The sequence below is a fragment of the Pleurodeles waltl genome, chromosome 9, assembly GCF_031143425.1.
Source record: "Pleurodeles waltl isolate 20211129_DDA chromosome 9, aPleWal1.hap1.20221129, whole genome shotgun sequence".
NCBI lineage: Eukaryota > Metazoa > Chordata > Amphibia > Caudata > Salamandridae > Pleurodeles > Pleurodeles waltl.
This window is the reverse complement of record NC_090448.1, coordinates 5,956,524-5,979,274: the sequence shown is the minus strand read 5'-3', so window position 1 is coordinate 5,979,274 and position 22,751 is coordinate 5,956,524. Positions and strand designations below refer to the sequence as shown.

The following is a 22,751-nucleotide window of genomic DNA, read 5'->3' as shown; positions in this document are numbered from 1 at the left end:
ATCTACAAGTTCACCCTCTGCAGCCAAAACTGGCTCAAAGCCTCAGATCTTCCCATACTACTGGTGGATTTAGCATAAGATGGAAAGTAGGCTCCGAGAACAAGCGATAACTCTGTTGTTATTTAGAGTGTTTTAGCACCAAGTCTGCATTTCCCCCAGATAGCCTAGCCCCATCAAAGGGCGTGTCTATTAATGAAGTTTGAATGTCCAGGAAAACCCTGATGGTAGCAGCCAAGAGTGACTGAGTGGCAACACTGGTGCCCTGGGCCCACGAAACAAGCTCAGTAGTATGTAGGTGGCTACAAAAGATTTACTATGTCACAACCTGGCCCTCCTGTACATCTGGGCAAAGGCATTCCAGAATTCCTTGGCCAAATCTTACTTGCCGTGTCCCTGAGGGCATGAGTGTATCGATTCAAGATGTATACAGCATTCAGTGAGCAAACTGCCAGGCTAGTTGAACAGGAGATTCTCTTACATTCTTAAATTCTCTCTCCCATAATGCAATTTTAAAAGACTTCGGTTATCTTTGCTCATAGAGGCTTGAATGATGAGACTTTCAGGGGTAGGGTGCTGCGTCGGGAATGACAGATCTTGTAGCACAGGGTCTGTCGTCACGCAATCAAACAACTCACTAGTAGAGCTGTGCAGCGCTTGGACCGGGCAGCCATCAGGGACTCACTCATGGCATCACTAAATAACAGCAAGGACTCTGAAGTTGACGGACCAGGCTGCAAAACCTTGCTGAAGAGGTAAGCCTTATTTTCCGCTGTAGGCAGCTGTAAATATATCACGTTGTGGCTCTGTATATTACCACTGCAAATGAGGCCCTTTCCTCCATGGGGAGTTCTAAGGGCAAAAATCAGTTCAGTTTCTGGTGAAGTCTCGAAGCCGCTGGCATTTTGGAGCTGAAGAGAGAAGCCAGCATCAGTGTATGAGGTGGGAGTATGTTTTCCCTTCCTTGTCGTCTTCATTGTGGGGAACATGGTCAAAGCCTTGAATTGCATCAGAATCAGACCCAAAGAGGGCCTGTATCCACCAGAGGCACTGCCTCAAGGCACAGGAACATGAGGACAGTCATCCTGAACCTGAGGCTGTGGCGTTGTAATTGTGTTGCGTGACATGGGATTCATCGGGCCGATGACTGGTCTCGATCTGGAGTTGGAATAGGTTCTGAGACTGGATCCTCTAGAACCAGGACTGGCACCGATATAGAAGCAAGGGGAGCCTGCAGCAAGGGGATCGAGGCCGAATGGCTGAGGTTCAGCTAGGTCAGTTGGGGCTCCAGGATCTGGAAGCCAGACTGAAGGCTCAACAGATCTGTGAGGTCCCAAGTCATGCCATGGTATCCCAGACCTATCTTGAAGAGTAGGAGCATGACCTCCTTGGCTCAGGAATGTTATGAAGCCTGGGTCTTGAACCACAAGTCAGGTGTTGACGTTGGAGTCGCCTGCTTTACACGGAAGCTGAGAAACCTCTCTTTGGAGCGGGAGACATCAGGCAGAGAAAGAGCCCATTGGACTTTTTATCTCTTCTTTTGCACCATTCTTCTCCCTCGTCCTGGACTTACGCAGGGACTGGGAAGAGGAACGGCTGTGCTACTTGAAGCCGGACCAATCTTGGTTTTCATGTTCAGCTACGTAGACTGGCTTCTCACTCCTTGGTGACATCCGTATGCATCAGTGAGCCTTTGTCACAGGACCTGGAATCATATTTGGTGACGAGACACCAAAGGCAGACGTCACGCGAGTCTTTGACTGACATTTGCTTCCAACCAGCGCAGTCGGTTTTCACTGTCTCGTCTCGGGGGAGTAACTTACCTCCAGCGGAAGTGCTCAGGGGTGGCACCTACGGGTGGCTCTGTGTCATGCACAGAGTTGCGCTAGATGGCGCCTCCTATTGCCATGTAGGAGCTATTGCAAGAAGGTCCTGGATTCACTGCGGCAGAGATTCACAAGGAATCCAGGTGTCGAAGAATCTATCAGAACATCTGCCTTCCCCTCAAGGAAGTGTCACCGCAGGCATCAGGTTAAATGTTTCATCACGAGCAGATCTCTAGCATAAATACTCTATTATCTCATATAGGGTTACTTTCTACTTGAGATTTACAAATCACCATCTGGCCTCGAGAAAAGTGACTACATCAGAGAACGTGTCTGTTGGCTTTGCATGTCTTTGCATCCTTTTATTATTATTATTATTAGTAGAAGTAGTAGTAATATTTGTAGTAGTGGTATTAGTATTAGTATTATTCTTAGTAGTAGTATCATTAGGAGTGGTAGTAGTAGTAATATTATTAGTATTAGTAGTATTAGTGGTAGTAGTGTTATTAGTATTTTTCTTAGTAGTAGTATCACTAGTAGTGGTATTAGTAGTAGTAATATTACTAGTATTATTAGTAGTATTAGTAGTAGCAGTATTATTGGTATTAGTAGTAGTAGCAGTATTATTAGTAGTACTAATATTGGTAGTATTAATAGTAGTAGTATTGTATAATTAGTAGTATTATTACTAGTGCTGTTAGTAGTAGTATTATCAGTAGTATTGGTATTATTGTATTATTAGTAGTAGTAATATTACTAGTATTATTAGTAGTATTATTACTAGTATTAGCAGTAGTAGTATTAGTGGTATTAGTAGTAGTAGCAGTATTATTAGTAGTAGAACTATTATTAGTAGAATTATTGTATTAGTAGTAGTAATATTACTAGTATTATTAGTAGTATTATTAGTAGTATTATTACTAGTATTAGCAGTAGAAGTATTATTGGTATTAGTAGTAGTAGCAGTATTATTATTAGTAGTATTATTGTATTATTAGTAGTAATACTAACGCTGTTAGTAGTAGCATTATTATCAGTAGTATTAGTATTATTGTTATTATCATTAGTAGTATTATTGTATTAGTAGTAGTAATATTACTAGTATTATTAGTAGTAGTATTACTAGTATTAGCAGTAGTAGCAGTATTGGTATTAGTAGTAGTAGCAGTATTATTATTAGTAGTATTATTGTATTATTAGTAGTAATATTACTAGTGCTGTTAGTAGTAGTAGCATTATTATCAGTAGTATTAGTATTATTGGTGTTATTATTACTAGTAGTAGTATTGTATTACTAGAATTATTAGTAGTGGTATTGAGATTTATAAAGTTCACTGCTGCCCCAACGTGGGCTTCCCCGCGCTTGCATAAGCAGAAGGGGCTAAAAGTTAGAGGTTAAAAAGCCGCGTCTTCATGAGTTTTTAAAACTTTTGAAAAGTCCTGCAAAGCTGAAGTCTGGCAGGCAGGTTCCAGAGCTTCAGGCCAAGGTCCGCCAAGGGGCGGCCGCCTTGCCTCCCCTAAAGGAAGAGACCCATAGTAGAAATCACTGGATGGTAGAGCCCGGTTAGGAAGACATGACCACCCCAGTGGCTCAGGATCCAGCAGACCAGAATGAGACAAACCCTTGTACATAGAGCACCAGGCCTGAAACTGGACACTCCTACCAGTTGGGAGCCAATGTAGGTCCTGGAGCTGCTGAGAGGCAGAGTGTTATCATAACAGATCATTTCAATAAATCACTAACGACTGTGTAAGTGCCGCCATTGACATTGTTACATGTTTATTCCCCTACATATTTTCTTGTATTGCAGAGTTTGACCCATGCAGTCCTCTGAACAGTGGCTGCTCAGCAAATGCAAACTGCACGCGAGTGGCCGTGGGGGAGCGTATCTGCACGTGTCGCGAGGGCTACACCGGAGATGGGATCCTGTGCCTTGGTGAGTCCCTTCCGTAACCTGTGAGAGACTGACTAGTAACCTAAATAGGTGACCTCACAAAGGATTAAACCTTCTGACATCCTTACCTGTCAGGAGAACGTAAGTCTTCCTTAGATTGAGGTGCCTCTTGTAATCCCTGGTAGGAGCACGTTCACTGTGGTGACCTCTACAGTAGCGCCACCCCTCTCGCGAGATTGATCCTGGAGTGACCTCGGTCAGCCACCACTGGCCTCCCGGTGCCTGTAGACCCAGGGTAAATGTAGGGGAATCCGCACCTGGAAGGAGCCCGTGATGATGAGCCGTGGTGCAGAACTTCACGCTGCTGCCCATAGATGTAGGATATACCACCTCTTCATTCTGTGGGTGCCCTTATATCATCCCCGGGGTGCAAGTAGGGGTGCAGATACTGCCTCAATACACAGGGGTTTAGGAGCTAGTCACAACACTTAGAAGATCACAGGAACTAAACTATTCCTAACTCCCTCTTCAATCCGGCAAACTTCCCGTACATCTCAGGGTAAGAATGTCTTCTGTCACCAACAGGAGTCAGAAGAACACTCACACTGAGAGGTCACCTTGGTCTTCAGGTCAGTACAGAGGTCTCTCATGCTGCACATTATCACTGGGTCTGTGGCATGAAGGCTGCATACAAAACATGGCAACCTTCTGCTTGCAGACAAGTCCCTGCAGGCAGGAGAGCTCCATTCCTACTTCTCAGAGGGTAGGAGGTGAGCTCAGAAGCTGAGGTCTCCTGCACTGAAGGGGGTACACATTCACCCAAGGCCAGCAGGAAGCCACAGTTAGACAGAGGCCTGACTTCTACATGCTCGGTCCCTCACCCTTGAAGTACTAGAAGACGCAAGGCTTTGTGGTGATGGTCCCGGTTCCAATGTCGCTTGCTCTGTGTGTTGCGGGCACTTTAGATGAACGCTAGAATGTGACAAGGGCCCAAACACTCAGGGGTGGTGGATGCCCTGTGGCCCACATAGTGCAGCACACACCCAGGCCCTGGTGACTAGTCTTCATGCAATGCACGATGGTGACCAGATCTGCTCAGCTGCCCCAGGATGAGAACACAGCACAGACCCTTGTCTGCCAAGGCTGGCCTCCCGCTGCTGTAACCCCCTGGGCTGACGCTCAAGGCTGCCTTGTGTGATGCCCAGCCTCGCCCCATGGTGCAGAGGTCAGAGGTCACTGTCAGCGTAGGATATGTACTAGCAGCTTACCCTAGAAGTACAAAGCCGATGCCCAGACGGGCGCAGAAGGGTGCCACGAATGGGATGTGTGCTGATCACTGCAGCATGCATTTAATGCCCCATTTATTCAAGAAATGTCATGTCCCCTTGTTTACACCCGGCTTCAAGGAGGAGCTCATTTTTGATGCAAGGGCCAGTTTGGCTGTCTGCGTGGAGCTGGCTTTACATCAGCACCTATAGATGTTTACGCTGATCCCCCACTTGACACAAATCAGAACAAAGCAATGTTTACAATGAGAAAAGGGGCCTTTGTTAGCAGAAAAGCACCTTTCCACTGGCGCTGCCCTGTGTGCAGTGCTGGGAAGCGAATGCAGAGCTCTCCTGTGTGTTGCATCGCGTGGCACTGGCGCACCTTACCAAGTGTGGCCCACGTTTGGCATCTGGGAGGGACTTCTACAACTGTGGTACATCTTCTTGAGATGCTGACTGAATGAACTTTCCTTCTCAGAAATCGATGGCTGCCAGGAGAGCAACGGAGGCTGCCACGTCAATGCTGAGTGCACCAAAACCGGGCCAAATCTGGTAAGTGAAGGGCATGGTACCTTTGTTGCTCACACTGGGGGTGATGCAGGTTCTAAAGCAGGATGGATTCTAATTAGAGGAATTTGAGAACACACAAGCATTTAATAACATGTGCATCTCGCCCAGGGGGAAAGCCTGACCAGAACTGAAGGCATCTGTGTCATAAATCAAGGGTGATAAACCATTTGTTTGAATCAAAAAGTGAGAAACACAATTCATTGAAATGTTTTTGTTTTAGAACCAATTTATATCAAAACCAGTAGCATTGAGTCAACATTGAAATTTGAAAACTTAAAAACTGAGGTCACATGAATAGGTCACATCTAGTAATTTGGCCAGTAATGGAATATGCTGAAAAGACGGCAATGTGATCAGACACAAAACTGCTGCGTGCCCGTGTGCAAAACTATCAGCTAGGTTTGTGCTAAAGACCACATATATACATGCGTTCTTACAAACATAAGAGAAAAAATCAAAACAACAACTGCACTGGGGAAAGCAATATACTGATTAGCTCCTGCTTGTAAAACTTGTTGGATCTCTGCTCCAAGGTATAAAAGCAAGAACTTCAATGACGTCAGCTCCCGGTGGTCTGTCTCCTCAGTGGTGAAGACGTCAGCTCCACCTGGTCTGTCTCCTTAGTGGTGAAGACGTCGGCTCCACCTGGTCTGTCTCCTCAGTGGTGAAGACGTCGGCTCCACCTGGTCTGTCTCCTCCGTGGTGAAGACATTGGCTCCTGGTGGTCTGTCTCCTCAGTGTTAAAAAGACGTCAGCTCCAGCTGGTCTGTCTCCTCAGTGGTGAAGAGACGTCTGCTCCAGCTGGTCTGTCACCTCATTGGTGAAGACGTCGGCTCCAGCTGGTCTGTCACATTAGTGGTAAAGAGACCTCATCTCCAGGTGTTCTGTCACCTCAGTGGTGAAGAGACGTCATCTCCTGGTGGTCTGTCACCTCAGTGGTGAAGACGTCATCTCCAGGTGGTCTGTCTCCTCATTTGTGAAGACGTCGGCTCCACCTGGTCTGTCTCCTCAGTGGTGAAGACGTCGGCTCCACCTGGTCTGTCTCCTCAGTGGTGAAGACGTCGGCTCCACCTGGTCTGTCTCCTCAGTGGTGAAGACGTCGGCTCCACCTGGTCTGTCTCCTCAGTGGTGAAGACGTCGGCTCCACCTGGTCTGTCTCCTCAGTTGTGAAGACGTCGGCTCCAGCTGGTCTGTCACCTCACTGATGAAGAAACGTCGGCTCCAGCTGGCCTGTCTCCTCAGTGGTGAAGACGTCGGCTCCAGCTGGCCTGTCTCCTCAGTGGTGAAGACGTCGGCTCCAGCTGGTCTGTCTCCTCAGCGGTGAAGACGCCGGCTCCAGCTGGTCTGTCATGTTAGTGGTAAAGAGACCTACCTCATCTCCAGGTGGTCTGTCACCTCAGTGGTGAAGAGACGTCGGCTCCATGTGGTCTGTCTCCTCCGTGGTGAAGATGTTGGCTCCACGTGGTCTGTCTCCTCAGTGGTGAAGAGACATCAGCTCCAGCTGGTCTGTCACCTCAGTGATGAAGAGACGTCTGCTCCAGCTGGTCTGTCACCTCATTGGTGAACAGACCTCAGCTCCAGTTGGTCTGCCTCCTCAGTGGTGAAGACGTCGGCTCCAGCTGGTCTGTCACATTAGTGGTAAAGAGACCTCATCTCTAGGTGGTCTGTCACCTCAGTGGTGAAGAGACGTCATCTCCGGGTGGTCTGTCACCTCAGTGGTGAAGACGTCATCTCCAGGTGGTCTGTCTCCTCAGTTGTGAAGACGTCTGCTCCACCTGGTCTGTCTCCTCAGTTGTGAAGACGTCGGCTCCACCTGGTCTGTCTCCTCAGTGGTGAAGACGTCGGCTCCACCTGGTCTGTCTCCTCAGTGGTGACGACGTCGGCCCCACCTGGTCTGTCTCCTCAGTTGTGAAGACGTCGGCTCCAGCTGGTCTGTCACCTCACTGATGAAGAGACGTCAGCTCCAGCTGGTCTGTCTCCTAGGTGGTGAAGACGTCAGCTCCAGCTGGTCTGTCTCCTCAGTGGTGAAGACGTGGCTCCAGCTGGTCTGTCACATTAGTGGTAAAGAGACCTCATCTCCAAGTGTTCTGTCACCTCAGTGGTGAAGAGACGTCATCTCCTGGTGGTCTGTCACCTCAGTGGTGAAGACGTCATCTCCAGGTGGTCTGTCTCCTCATTTGTGAAGACGTCGGCTCCACCTGGTCTGTCTCCTCAGTGGTGAAGACGTCGGCTCCACCTGGTCTGTCTCCTCAGTGGTGAAGACGTCGGCTCCACCTGGTCTGTCTCCTCAGTGGTGAAGACGTCGGCTCCACCTGGTCTGTCTCCTCAGTGGTGAAGAAGTCGGCTCCACCTGGTCTGTCTCCTCAGTGGTGAAGACGTCGGCTCCACCTGGTCTGTCTCCTCAGTGGTGAAGACGTCGGCTCCACCTGGTCTGTCTCCTCAGTTGTGAAGACGTCGGCTCCAGCTGGTCTGTCACCTCACTGATGAAGAGACGTCGGCTCCAGCTGGCCTGTCTCCTCAGTGATGAAGACGTCGGCTCCAGCTGGTCTGTCTCCTCAGTGGTGAAGACGTCGGCTCCAGCTGGTCTGTCTCCTCAGCGGTGAAGACGCCGGCTCCAGCTGGTCTGTCATGTTAGTGGTAAAGAGACCTACCTCATCTCCAGGTGGTCTGTCACCTCAGTGGTGAAGAGACGTCGGCTCCATGTGGTCTGTCTCCTCCGTGGTGAAGATGTTGGCTCCACGTGGTCTGTCTCCTCAGTGTTAAAAAGACGTCAGCTCCAGCTGGTCTGTCTCCTCAGTGGTGAAGAGACATCAGCTCCAGCTGGTCTGTCACCTCAGGGATGAAGAGACGTCTGCTCCAGCTGGTCTGTCACCTCATTGGTGAACAGACCTCAGCTCCAGTTGGTCTGCCTCCTCAGTGGTGAAGACGTCGGCTCCAGCTGGTCTGTCACATTAGTGGTAAAGAGACCTCATCTCTAGGTGGTCTGTCACCTCAGTGGTGAAGAGACGTCATCTCCGGGTGGTCTGTCACCTCAGTGGTGAAGACGTCATCTCCAGGTGGTCTGTCTCCTCAGTTGTGAAGACGTCTGCTCCACCTGGTCTGTCTCCTCAGTGGTGAAGACGTCGGCTCCACCTGGTCTGTCTCCTCAGTGGTGAAGACGTCGGCTCCACCTGGTCTGTCTCCTCAGTGGTGAAGACGTCGGCTCCACCTGGTCTGTCTCCTCAGTGGTGAAGACGTCGGCTCCACCTGGTCTGTCTCCTCAGTGGTGACGACGTCGGCTCCAGCTGGTCTGTCTCCTCAGTGGTGAAGACGTCAGCTCCAGCTGGTCTGTCTCCTCAGTGGTGAAGATGTCGGCTCCAACTGGTCTGTCTCCTCAGCGGTGAAGACGACGGCTCCAGCTGGTCTGTCATGTTAGTGGTAAAGAGACCTACCTCATCTCCAGGTGGTCTGTCACCTCAATGGTGAAGAGACGTCGGCTCCATGTGGTCTGTCTCCTCAGTGGTGAAGACGTCAGCTCCACCTGGTCTGTCTCCTCAGTGGTGAAGACGTCGGCTCCAGGTGGTCTGTCACCTCTGTGGTGAAGAGACGTCGGCTCCAGCTGGTCTGTCTCCTCAGTGGTGAAGACGTCGGCTCCAGGTGGTCTTTCACCTCCGTGGTCAAGAGATGTCATCTCCACGTGCTCTGTCACCTCAGCGATTAAGAGATGGCAGCTTCAGCAGGTCCATCACCTCAGTGGTGAAGAGATGCCAGCTCTATCAGGTCTGTTACCTCAGAAGTGAAAATATGTTACCCTCTGTTCATCTGTCACCTCAATGGTGAAGAGACGTCGGCTCCAGCTGGTCTGTCACCTCATTGGTGAAGAGACCTCAGCTCCAGATGGTCTGTCACCTTAGTGGTGAAGACCTCGGCTCCCCCTGGTCTGTCTCCTCAGTGGTGAAGACGTCGGCTCCAGGTGGTCTGTCACCTCACTGGTGAAGAGACTTCCGCTCCAGGTGGTCTGTCACGTTAGTGGTAAAGAGACCTCATCTCCAGGTGGTCTGTCACCTGAGTGGTGAAGAGACGTCATCTCCACGTGCTCTGTAACCTCAGCGATTAAGAGATGGCAGCTTCAGCAGGTCTATTACCTCACAAGTGAAGAGATGTTACCCTCTGTTCATCTGTCACCTCAGTCGTGAAGAGACCTCAGCTCCAGGTGGTCTGTCACCTCAGTGGTGAAGACCTTGGCTCCACCTGGTCTGTCTGCTCAGTGGTAAAGACCTCCGCTCCACCTGGTCTGTCTGCTCAGTGGTGAAGACCTCGGCTCCACCTGGTCTGTCTCCTCAGTGGTGAAGACGTCAGCTCCAGCTGGTCTGTCTCCTCAGTGGTGGAGACGTCGGCTCCAACTGGTCTGCCACCTCAGTGGTGAAGAGACTTCGGCTCCAGGTGGTCTGTCACCTGAGTGGTGAAGGGACGTCATCTCTAGGTGGTGTGTCACCTCAGTGGTGAAGAGACTCCAGCTCCAGGTGGTCTGTCACCTGAGTGGTGAAGAGACGTCTGCTCCAGCTGGTCTGTCACCTCATTGGTGAACAGACCTCAGCTCCAGGTTGTCTGTCACCTCAGTGATGAGACGTCGGCTCCACCTGGTCTGTCACCTCAGTGATGAGACGTCGGCTCCAGCTGGTCTGTCTCCTCCGTGGTGAAGATGTTGGCTCCACGTGGTCTGTCTCCTCACTGGTGAAGGGACGTCTGCTCCAGCTGGTCTGTAACCTCATTGGTGAAGAGACCTCCGCTCCAGGTAGTCTGTCACCTCAGTGGTGAAGACCTCGGCTCCACCTGGTCTATCTCCTCAGTGATGAAGACCTCGGCTCCCCCTGGTCTGTCTCCTCAGTGGTGAAGACGTCGGGTCCAGGTGGTCTGTCACCTCAGTGGTGAAGAGACTTCGGCTCCAGGTGGTCTGTCACCTGAGTGGTGAAGAGACCTCATCTTCAGGTGGTCTGTCACCTCATTGGTGAAGAGACCTCAGCTCCAGGTGGTCTGTCACCTTAGTGATGAAGAGACGTCGGCTCCAGCTGGTCTGTCTCCTCCGTGGTGAAGATGTTGGCTCCACGTGGTCTGTCTCTTCAGTGGTGAAGAGACCTCAGCTCCAGGTGGTCTGCCTCCTCAGTGGTGAAGAGACGTCTGCTCCAGCTGGTCTGTAACCTCATTGGTGAAGAGACCTCCGCTCCAGGTAGTCTGTCACCTCAGTGATGAGACGTCGGCTCCACCTGGTCTGTCTCCTCAGTGGTGAAGACGTCGGCTCCAGCTGGTCTGTCACCTCAGTGGTGAAGAGACTTCGGCTCCAGGTGGTCTGTCACCTGAGTGGTGAAGAGACCTCATCTTCAGGTGGTCTGTCACCTCATTGGTGAAGAGACCTCAGCTCCAGGTGGTCTGTCACCTCAGTGATGAAGAGACCTCAGCTCCAGGTGGTCTGTCACCTCAGTGATGAAGAGACGTCGGCTCCAGCTGGTCTGTCTCCTCCGTGGTGAAGATGTTGGCTCCACGTGGTCTGTCTCCTCAGTGGTGAAGAGACTTTGGCTCTACGTGGTCTGTCTCCTCAGAGGCGGAGACGTTGGCTCCAGACATTGGCTCCCCGTGGTCTGTCTCCTCAGTGATTAAGAGATGTCAGCTTCAGTAGGTCTTTCTTCTCAGAGGTGAGGAGACGTGAGCTGCAGCTGGTTTGTTGCCTCAGTGGTCAAGAGATGTTCACTCCAGCTCATCTGTCACCTCAGCAGGTAAGAAGTGTTATCTGTAGCAGTTCTTTCGCCTCCGAGGTGAAGACTGGGAGCCTCCTGCAGGCCTGTAGTTAAGAGACGTTAGCACCAAGTGGACGGTCACCTCATTTGTAAAGCGATGGTAGCTTCAGCACATCAGTCGCCTCATTGCTTAAGAGACGGTACCTCTAGCACGTCTATCATCTCAGATAACCAGAAACTCTGGAAGAATAAAACATGAGTGAATCAAAAGCCATACAGGCCTGGGGCATAGGCCATGCAGCTTTAAGAGCAGGAATTGCAAATAGAAAAGTTGGAAACGGAACAGGACACAACTCTAACATGATTAATGCAACAACTAGTGTAGTGCAGGAACATGTGTCAAGCAAGACTTTGTGACAGACGCAAAGGAGTAGATTGTTACTCTAGGGAACGTTAAAGATGTAGGGCTCTTCTGGGGTTTGAAGGCCTTCAAAGGTGATGGTTGAAAGCCCAGATGATTCCTATATTCTAGACTTAAAGAATAGTCCAATACACACCTTAGAGATAATACATCACCTGTGCAAACCACAGAACCACACAAGTGATGTTAGACCTTTGGAATTCCCGCAAGTGAAGCAGCCACTTCACAAAACATGTTAGATGCTCATGTTAAGGGAGGCTTTCTAGAGTGAAAACAAAGCTGTGTAAAGGTAGAAACAAGCTTAGCGAGATTAATCATCAGAGCTGATTTCTTGGAAGTAGGGCTTTAGCACCCTGAAGAGTGAGGACAGAAAGTGGGGACAGGAGGAAAAGGAAAACATTCCACCAAGGGCGCGTGCAAGATCTGCGCGCAACAAAGGAGTGAGCGCAGTGGAGTACTGAGAGGCAGAGCATGGCAACCACGAAACTGCACACCCAACAAGGACTACCCACAGACCTTCTTTGAAAGCGACACAATGGCAACATCTAGAGGGGCAACTAAAATGAAACTGGGTGTCAAATTGAAAAGGTTTTCAAGAGCAAACCACGATGTGCCCACTTCTAAGTCAGGCTTCCCATCACAGCCATTGCAAGACCAGGCAAAGGAAAAACAAGGGCAGAATCATGATATCTATCCTGCCATCTGAGAAGGGAATGCCCAGCTCCATCTATCACCATCCTCTTCCATTTGAACTCGCAGACTCAAGGACCTGGATGGGAGAAATGCTTTTGTCACTTCAAACACTATTTATGTGCTACCTGTAAATCATACCGATGACCAAGCCAGGGATCTGTTTCTTTATTTGGCAGAAGATAACGTTGAAAACCTCCTTCTGACCTTCTCTCCTGAGTTATTATAAAATACAAAGGACTGATCAACTGCCTTAAATACAAATTTTTGTATTCAAAATAAGGCAAGTGGTAAATAGTAGGGAAAAATACAACAAATGACTTGCTGACAATGAACTTATCAATTGAACAATTGGTAATGTATTTTAATTACAGCAAACTTTTAATTAATTATTGAGGACAATGACACCCTAAGTGATGAATAAACTGAAAATTCTCTACATAGAGTTATATACACATATTTACAACATATTATTTACAGCAATTTGTTCACACCTGTACACGTTATTTTAATATATCTTCATCAATCTCCATCAAAACAGTTTTTTGAACTGTGGTTAAAAGTATATTGAAACTATAATCCACATGGAGGAAAAACAAATTTGGTCCGCAGCGCAACACAGACTTCAGCAGATACACCTTCAACATAGGCATGCCAAGAGGCCAATCAGTCAATGAATGACTTAAATACACGGCTACAGAAATTAGTGACGTACTAAGAATTTGACACTTAAAGAAGCCAAGTGTCTGTGAATTATTGAAGGATGCTATCTGACCATGTTCTGCATCAAAACCTGAAGGATACATACTCAACAAGATATAAAGAAATGCACAAAAGTATGCGAGAGTAGCAACACATGCCATCAACAAGGAAGTTGGCAGAATAGGGACAGAGGACCAGGCACACCAGATGACAGCTGATATCAAGACAAAAAGATGCAGCTGTTGGGCTGAGGTGACAAAATGAGTGACTGCTCTGGTCTACCCTACCCACATGTGGGAACCGTCCTTGGAGTCAGGCGGATATTTTACAAGTGTATGCAGAACAGGCGCAAGTGGGCACTCAAAACGCGACAGTGGTCACACTGAGAAGCAGAGAGGGAAATCCACTCAACAAGGGGAACAGATGGAGACCCAAATTCACAGACTGTCCACGGAAACCCCTTCAGACTGAGGTGATGGAGAACATGTGCACTTTGACGGAGGCCTCAACACCAGAACTGCTGCAGAAGGAAATCCACATGGTGGACAAAATGGACAACAAGAGAACTGCATCTATTATTCTGCAAGTAGTAAAGCATATCGCTTTGGTTGTACTGGACAGTGGAGCCACCTGCAACATCACGTGTGCACCCGAGTATGATGAAATAGAAGTCAAACCACTTCCAATGGGGAGCAAAGCGTCCAGTGAGGAACTTCTAAAAGTTCAATGACACATCACTGGTAGAGGAGATGCACATCCAGCGCTATGTCTTCTCAGCAATGTCACTAAACAAGTCTTGGAACTCAATCAAGTGACTGACCGTTGATTGTCCTGACATCTCTTTATGAAGGATCATCCAGCGCTATTTCAAGTACTCGGAAAGCTCAAAGATGTGCAACTTGCACCGCACAGAAATAAGTCCATTTGATGGGTGACTCAGCATCACTGCTGGGAGCCAGTACACCTACACCCTCAGGTGGAGGATGAATTAAAGAGTGAACTAGAATATGACATCCTTGAAGAAGCCACTCTCCCCACTCAATGGGTCTCCTCCATAGTGGGAACACTAACAGAACATTAAGAAGCTATGCATCTGTGTAGACATTCGACTTCCCAACACAGCCATAGAAAGGGATGGGGTAGACACTGTAGAAAACAGCTTCATCGAAAGCAAGGAGGACAAACAGTTCAATAGGAAACAAAGGAAAATACACTGGAAGGTACATGCTATGAAGATATAGACTCTCGTCTAAATGGGAGACTCCGTTTCCCAGCAGTAGAAGTGCTCCCAGTTCAGCAGAAACCAGGATTACAAAGCTTGTTGACACAGGCAGTGCCTGACTGACAAGGGTGAGCATAAGAACACATAATTAGGCAGTGCCCAGCTTCAATAAAAACTCAGAGATTGGTTATCTTCAGGAGACAGAAAACGTAAAGAACAGGAAAGCAAATAAGTGTCAAACTTGGAAACATCTAGACGATCGACAACATTGTGAGAACAAAGGCAGAGGCTTGAGAAGCAGTTACAGATACAGACCCCTGGGTTGTGATGCTCTTATCACCACCAGCCACAGGTGTTCTGATCCAAGCAGCAGCTGCTCTAGATGTGGGAGTGATTGACAAAGACTCACAAGGAAGGCTCATGTACTTCTGAAACAATCCCTATGGATTACAGTAGTTTTGAGAGACTGGTCTGTGCAGATGTCTGTAGAAGTGCTGGAAACATGATTCTCATTCATTTGAGAGGTCTGGACACCTGCATGCCACATAGTTGGATTCTTACACGCCTCACTGTGATGTTATGCGGTTTCCAGTGAAGACATGACCGTGACCTCATAATATTTTTACGGATGATATGTAAGGAGTGCCTGACAACTCCTCAGAGGTGAGCCTGTTACCGATGTCTGAGGAGCACTCCACGGTGTGCTCAGAAGCAGCTTACGGATGATATCTCTATAGCGCACAGAGGCGTGCTCCGATGGGGCTTGTGGATTATACCTGAGAAGCAGGTGGTTATTTGCTCAGAGTTGCCTTTGGGTGATATCTGTGGTGAATGACTATGTGCTGAGATGCAGGCCCTTCAGTGTTAGCTAGTGCTCAGAAGCAGGCCTTCTAGTCCTGTCTGAGGAACACATGGAGGGTGCTTAGATGTAGGATTCTGAATAAGGATCCCAGTTTTCAGTTTTTACTGACTTCTACAGATAGATACAGACTGGAAACAATATGCTTTCTGCCTATAGTTACTTTTAACAGCAGACAAATACAGAAAATTCTGATTCTTGTAACTCTCCATGCTGTCCGTCATGGATTCGAGGCCAACAGCAGAGCAGATACCAGGACGAGGAGTAAAAAACAGGATGAGATTTCCTTAAATACAACAGGCATCAAATTATTAGTGCGTGCTTGTCAGTTAAATGTGGAACTATACCTGTTTACAACTCTATTCTCAAAATACAAAATAAATATGGACAAATACCGATGCAAATGTTAAAAAAAAAAATACCACAAAACCGGGAGCCCCACTTATGAATTATATCTTAGGAGTTGTCCGATGCTTCAGTGAGGCCCATGGTGAAGTCTGAGGAGCCGCGGGTGCTCCAAAGGAGGCCTGTTGTGATGTCTGGGAAGCCCATGGCTGTGTGACCTCTAGAAGTGGCCTACTGTGATGTCTGGGGAGCATATCACTGTGTGTGCTTTGAAGGAGGCCTGTTGTGATGTCTGGGGGAGCACATGGCTGTGTGAGCTCCAAAGGAGGCCTGTTGTGATGTCTGAGGAGCACATGACTGTGTGAGCCCTGGAGGAGGTTTGTATTATCTCTGAGGAGCACATAACTGTGTGAGCTCTAGAAGTGGCCTGTTGTGATGTCTGATGAGCACATGGCCGTGTGAGCTCTAGAAGTGGCCTGTTGTGATGTCTGAGGAGCAAATGGCCGTGTGAGCTCTAGAAGTGGCCTGTTGCGATGTCTGATGAGCACATGGCCATGTGAGCTCTGGAAGTGGCCTGTTGCGATGTCTGAGGAGCACATGGCCATGTGAGCTCTAGAAGTGGTCTGTTGTGATGTCTGAGGAGCACGTGACTGTGTGAGCTCTAGAAGTGGCCTGTTGTGATGTCTGAGAAGCACATGACTGTGTGAGCCCTGGAGGAGGTTTGCATTATCTCTGAGGAGCACATAGCTGTGTGAGCTCTAGAAGTGGCCTGTTGTGATGTCTGAGGAGCACATGGCCATGTGAGCTCTAGCAGTGGTCTGTTGTGATGTCTGAGGAGCACGTGACTGTGTGAGCTCTAGAAGTCGCCTGTTGTGATGTCTGAGGAGCACATGACCGAATGAGCTCTAGCAATGGTCTGCTGTGATGTCTGAGGAGCACATGACTGTGTGAGCCCTGGAGGAGGTTTGTATTATCTCTGAGGAGCACATAACTGTGTGAGCTCTAGAAGTGGCCTGTTGTGATGTCTGAGGAGCAAATGGCCGTGTGAGCTCTAGAAGTGGCCTGTTGCGATGTCTGATGAGCACATGGCCATGTGAGCTCTAGAAGTGGCCTGTTGCGATGTCTGAAGAGCACATGGCCATGTGAGCTCTAGAAGTGGCCTGTTGTAATCGCTGAGGAGCATATGACTGTGTGCGTGCTGGAAGAGGCCCTTGAAGTGTAACCGAGACGCACATGGCCATATGCTTCAGAGTAAGCCTGTGATAATACATGAGGAGCATGTGACCGTGTGGTCAGGCACATGCATCTACTATAGTGTGGGAGATCAGACAGACATAGCCGTGATTGTTCATGTGCTTTTAGTGTGTACTCTCAGAGGGCATCTGTCCATGTGCTTGGACAGACACATTTGTTATGGTTTGTGCTGTATGTGCTTCTGTATCATACTATTTTATGCTGTGCTGTGTACAGTTATGTTATTCAATGGTTTGCTATCTTCCACTTCTGGCTCTGTGACTAACCCTGCTCCTCTCTGCCCCTGCAGGTGGCGTGTAACTGTCTCCCTGGTTACGGCGGAGATGGGCGCCAGAGCTGCAAGCCCATCGATCTCTGCAAAGAGGTTTGACTCAAACGTTTAGTTCTATTATCATTTGAGTGTTTTAAAAGACAGAAGTGGCAGCTGTACAGTCTTTGTGTGGCTTTAAACATGAGTCTCTGACCCATCAAATGTAGGCTTTTTTCTTTTCTTAACTTTATTTCTATTCAGTATTAATTAGTCACTCAATAACAGTACAGTCTTCACCCATCTATCTGAGTACACTACTATATTTGAAATACAATGTTCGATTATGTAACATTTTCATGCCAGAATTCTGCTCAAAGGAGGCTGCCCGGCGCTGTCTGACTCTGCCCACAGAAGACTGCGGGCACTGTCTGACTCTGCCAACAGAAGACTGCGGGCGCTGTCTGACTCTGCCAACAGAAGACTGCGGGGCGCTGTCTGACTCTGCCCAAAGAAGACTGCGGGGCGCTGTCTGACTCTGCCCAAAGAAGACTGTGGGTGCTGTCTGATTCAGCCCACAGGAGACTGCGGGCGCTGTCTGATTCAGCCCACAGGAGACTGCGGGGCGCTGTCTGATTCAGCCCACAGGAGACTGCGGGGCGCTGTCTGATCCATCCCACAGGTGGCTGGGAGGCACTGTGGTTTTGCCTACAGGAGGCTTTGGGTTGCTGTGTGACTCTGCCCATAGAAGGCTGTGGGTCACTGTCTGACTCTGCTCATATGAGGCAGGGGTGAGCAGTGTGGTTCAGCCCACAGGATGCTGTGGACGCCATCTCACTCTGCTCACAGGAGGCTGTGGACGCCTTCTCACTCTGCTCACAGGAGGCTGTGGACGCCTTCTCACTCTGCTCACAGGAGGCTGTGGACGCCTTCTCACTCTGCTCACTGGAGGCTGTGGACGCCTTCTCACTCTGCTCACAGGAGGCTGTGGACGCTGTCTCTCCCTGCTCAGAGAAGGCTGTGGACGCTGTCTCTCCCTGCTCACAGGAGGCTGTGGACAGTGTCTCACACTGCTCACAAGAAGCTATGGGTTACTGCCTAACTCTGCCCATATGAGTCAGTAGAAGGGCGTCTGGTTCCGCCCGCAGGATGCTGTGGACACTGTCTCACTCTGCTCAGAGGAGGCTGTGGACGCTGTCTCACCCTGCTCACTGGAGGCTGTGGACGCTGTCTCACCCTGCTCACTGGAGGCTGTGGACGCTGTCTCACTCTGCTCACTGGAGGCTGTGGACGCTGTCTCACCCTGCTCAGAGAAGGCTGTGGACGACGTCTCTCCCTGCTCACAACAGGCTGTGGACACTGTTTCCCCCTGCTCACAAGAGACTGTGGACACCGTCTCACTCTTCTCACAGGAGGCTGTGGACGCTGTCTCACCCTGCTCACAGAAGGCTGTGGACGCTGTCTCACCCTGCTCACAGAAGGCTGTGGACGCTGTCTCACCCTGCTCACAGAAGGCTGTGGACACTGTCTCATCTTGCTCACAGGAGGCTGTGGACACTGTCTCACCTTTCTCACAAGAGATTGTGGATGCTGTCTCAACCTGCTCAGAGCAGCCTGTGTGCCCATTCTAACCCTGCTCAAAGGAGGCTGTGGACGCTGTCTCACCCTGCTCACAGGAGGCTGTGGACACTGTCTCACCCTGCTCACAGACTCACAGGAGGCTGTGGACGCTGTCTCACCCTGCTCACAGGAGGCTGTGGACGCTGTCTCACCCTGCTCAGAGGAAGCTGTGGACGCTGTCTCACCCTGCTCAGAGGAGGCTGTGGACACTGTCTCACTCTGCTCAGAGGAAGCTGTGGACGATGTCGCAACCTGCTCACAAGAGATTGTGGATGCTGTCTCAACCTGCTCAGAGCAGCCTGTGTGCCCTGCCTAACCCTGCTCACAGGAGGCTGTGGACACTGTCTCATCCTGCTCACAGGAGGCTGTGGACACTGTCTCACCCTGCTCACAGACTCACAGGAGGCTGTGGACGCTGTCTCACCCTGCTCAGAGGAGGCTGTGGATGCTGTCTCTCTCTGCTCAGAGCAGGCTGTGTGCGCTGTCTCACCCTGCTCACAGGAGGCTGTGGACGCTGTCTCACCCTGCTCACAGGAGGCTGTGGACACTGTCTCACCCTGCTCACAGGAAGCTGTGGACGCTGTCCCACCCTGCTCACAGGAAGCTGTGGACGCTGTCTCACCCTGCTCACAGGAAGCTGTGGACGCTGTCTCACCCTGCTCACAGGAAGCTGTGGACGATGTCTCACCCTGCTCACAGGAGGCTGTGGACGATGTCTTACCCTGCTCACAGGAAGCTGTGGACGCTGTCTCACTCTACTCACAGGAGGCTGTACGAACTGCCTAATTCTGCCCAATGGAGGCTTTGGAGCGCTTTCTGCCCATAGGAGGTCCTGGAAAGCTGTCTGATTCTGTTCAGAGAAGGGCAGAAACCTTGCTATCATTAAATTTGCAAAGATGCTCCATTCTTTAAATGTTTGGCTAGGAGAAATTTTGGTATTTGGACAAAGTACTGAGTTGTACATATCAGGAGACAGAAATAATGAAAACAAATACTGTAATGCAGCAATATCGCTGTCAAGAATATTGTTTTTTCAGGTAAGTGATATCGTTGATAAGAATATTGTTGTGAATATTATTTTCAATAATATTTGTAAACAATATTATTTTTATAATTCATTTAATGTGTTTTAGTTTATTTATGTTAATTTGTGTTAGTATTGTTTGTACAACTATGCATTTTTAAAATATAGTTTGTAATTTTAAGTGACTTAGAATTTTTAATTTGTTAATGGTCATTTATAGGGTTGTAGTGGGTTTTTGGGTTTGTAGAGGGATGTGTTTGGAACTTAAGCAATTAACCATTTTAAAGTATGTGGTTGATATTCATTATGTATATTTGATAATGATGTATTACACTAATATTTTAGGTGCATGTTATGTTTGTAGGGGCATGTGGGAAGTTAATTAAGTAATTAACAATTAATATATAATTTGTTACTCATTTAATGTAAATTGTGGGATAATCATATATTTTAGTTATATTGTAGGTGAGGGCTGCTGAGTTTGTAGGGGTGTGGGATGGGAAGTTAAGTAATAATTAAACACTTATTTAATAAGTTGTTATTAATTATTGAACTGCTCATAAACCATGTAATATTGATTTATTTTACTTACATTTTAGTTGTGGGTTGCTATGTTTGTAGGCATATACAAAGGGAAATTAATTAAATTATAATTATAAAATTATTGTATAATTAAGTATTCAATTGATTAATAATTATTTACATTCTGTAATTATATATTTTAATTATATTCTAGGTGTGGGCTGCTGGGTTTGTACGGTGGAAAATTAACCAAGTAATACTTAATTTGTTAATTATGTGATTGTTTATCAGTTATATAAACTTATTTATTTTCATTATATCTTAGGTGTGGGTTGATAGATCTTTAGGGGTAAAGGGTGGAAAGGTAATTAAATAATAATTACATAAGTATTATTTGTAAATGAAAATACATTTTTACAGTGGTTATGAATTTTGTAACTTGGATAATTGTTTTTTTAAAATATATATATATAGTTTATCTTAAGTAATGTTTGTATTTGGAGCTTTATGTTTTTTTCTAAACTAATAGGGTTATTTAAGTATGTCATGTGTTTGAAATGAAGAAGTTTAGACTGGAGTGGGAATGGTAAATCTTTCCCTTCCAATGTCCAATGCCTTCCCTACTGTTGCACAGACTGGAGTGGGAATAGTAAATTGAACCCCTCTGAATTCCAACATTTTCTGTATTGTTTGGAGTGGTGATAATATATTTAACCCCTCCGAAGTCCTCCAGTTTTCTACTGTTGCATAAACTGGAGTGGGAATAGTTTATTATTCCAGACTCCAATACATTTCCTTATATTGGTTAAATATATATTTTTAATATTTGCTATCATTTTAATTTTACAGTATTTGTTTATATTTTATTTGTTTTTACATTTTTACATTTTTTGGGAAAAAACTTTATACATTTGTTTGGTATTTTATTTAATGTGTTTGAATAGAATTTTTTTTTTTCTGTTCTGTGTAAATATATATAGCTATATATCTATCAATATATATATATGCATATATATACACACACACACACACACATATATATATATAATGCGCTTTTTATAGTAGTAAATTTAAAGAGTTAAACAAAAAAATTCTTAGAATGTAAAATATATATTCCAAACAATTGGGATACATTACATATATGTTTATATATAAACATACACACATGTAGGTATGTGTGTATATAAGTGTACATATATATATATATATGCATATATATATATATATGTAGTAAATATTTGTAAGATGTATTTATTATTATTGTCATACATCATATATTAGAATATTTAAGATTCACTACTTTAAACTCCATATACAATAAAAATCTATATTTTTGAATATTAATGTGAAACAATATTTTTTTCGATATTTTTGTATCTACCATTATAAGGATAGAAAATAGATATTTTTGTAAATATTTTTGACACAGTATGTTTGTGACACGATATTGTTGATTCGAATATTATGCAAGTGTTCAAAGTGGTTGAAAATGAATTTTCCTACAAATAATTGTGTGCTAGAGCTCTCTTGCAAGAAGTAGATTTTTGTGTATTTTGTTTCCTGCAGAACCTTATTTTGAAGGGTAGTTTTTTCATAATTATTATTTATTTGCAGTCAGACAACTTTTGAAGTTTTACATAGCAGAGCCTGGTGCATGGTTTTGTTACATAGGACCTACTTTCTGCGAGTTTTGTGCGCAGAGAACCATTCTATACACCATGAGCAGGAGACTTCACTGGATGAAGGCGGCCCCTATCGGTGCCTCAACAGGAGGCAGTATCAGCGATTCTGACTCCTCGGCACCCGCCAGTCGGGCTGGACCAATCGGTAACCGCTGAATGCCCTTCACTTTCAGGAACAGGGTGGACTAACCTTGGCTTAATTCTTCCTAGGGCAGCGTCCGTTACCTTTGACTTCTGTGGACTCCCACAAAATCAGTAATGGACGCAGTAGAACCTGTCTATGGTTGGAATCTCAAACCAATAGAGAGAATCAAATATAGAACAAACAAATACACAAAGTTTGACATATTTCTTTTTTTTTAATTTAATTAACAAATAAAAAGATATGCAAAAGTCAAAATTGTAATTAGAAGGTTGGATCTTTTTCAAAAATTGGCTTTAAGTCCAACAGATGAAGCTATAGGCTAGCTATCTTATTGCTTCGTCTTTTCACTCCTGATGCGTGTTCTGAGTCTTCATTTGAGACCACGACTCATCCATAAATACAGTTAAGAACACCACCTTCATTTTTAGTGACCAAATTGCAACACATGCACAGAGCATTTTAAAATATTAATTTTACATATTGCTTTTTTATGTTTCTCTTATTTGTTTATATGTTAGTATTATACAATTGTCTAAACAGTTGTGGACCCCCTGAGCAGGTGTCGTGGGCCCCTGGGGATCCAAGGACCACAGGTCAACAACTGTGGACCTATAGGGCTTCAAGTAAGGTCAGAAAATCAATTCAGAGTCATCGCTCGGCCTAGGGAGTTTCTCACGATTTCATCTTGGCCAACGAGTTGGACATATTGGACTGAGGACTATCCTAAGCCCATCAAAAGCCCTGGCCCGAC

General features: G+C 46.9%; 1 protein-coding gene across 2 annotated transcripts in view; it reads left to right on the top strand.

Moving 5' to 3' along the window:
• Window positions 1–22,751, top strand: part of STAB1 (stabilin 1) — an 829,863-nt gene that overhangs the window by 517,941 nt on the left and 289,171 nt on the right. For both annotated transcript variants that reach the window (XM_069206091.1, XM_069206090.1), the window contains exons 43-45: window positions 3,635–3,760; window positions 5,465–5,538; window positions 17,050–17,124. In XM_069206091.1, coding sequence (XP_069062192.1) covers window positions 3,635–3,760; window positions 5,465–5,538; window positions 17,050–17,124 — 275 coding nt within the window. The remainder of the gene's footprint in view (window positions 1–3,634; window positions 3,761–5,464; window positions 5,539–17,049; window positions 17,125–22,751) is intronic.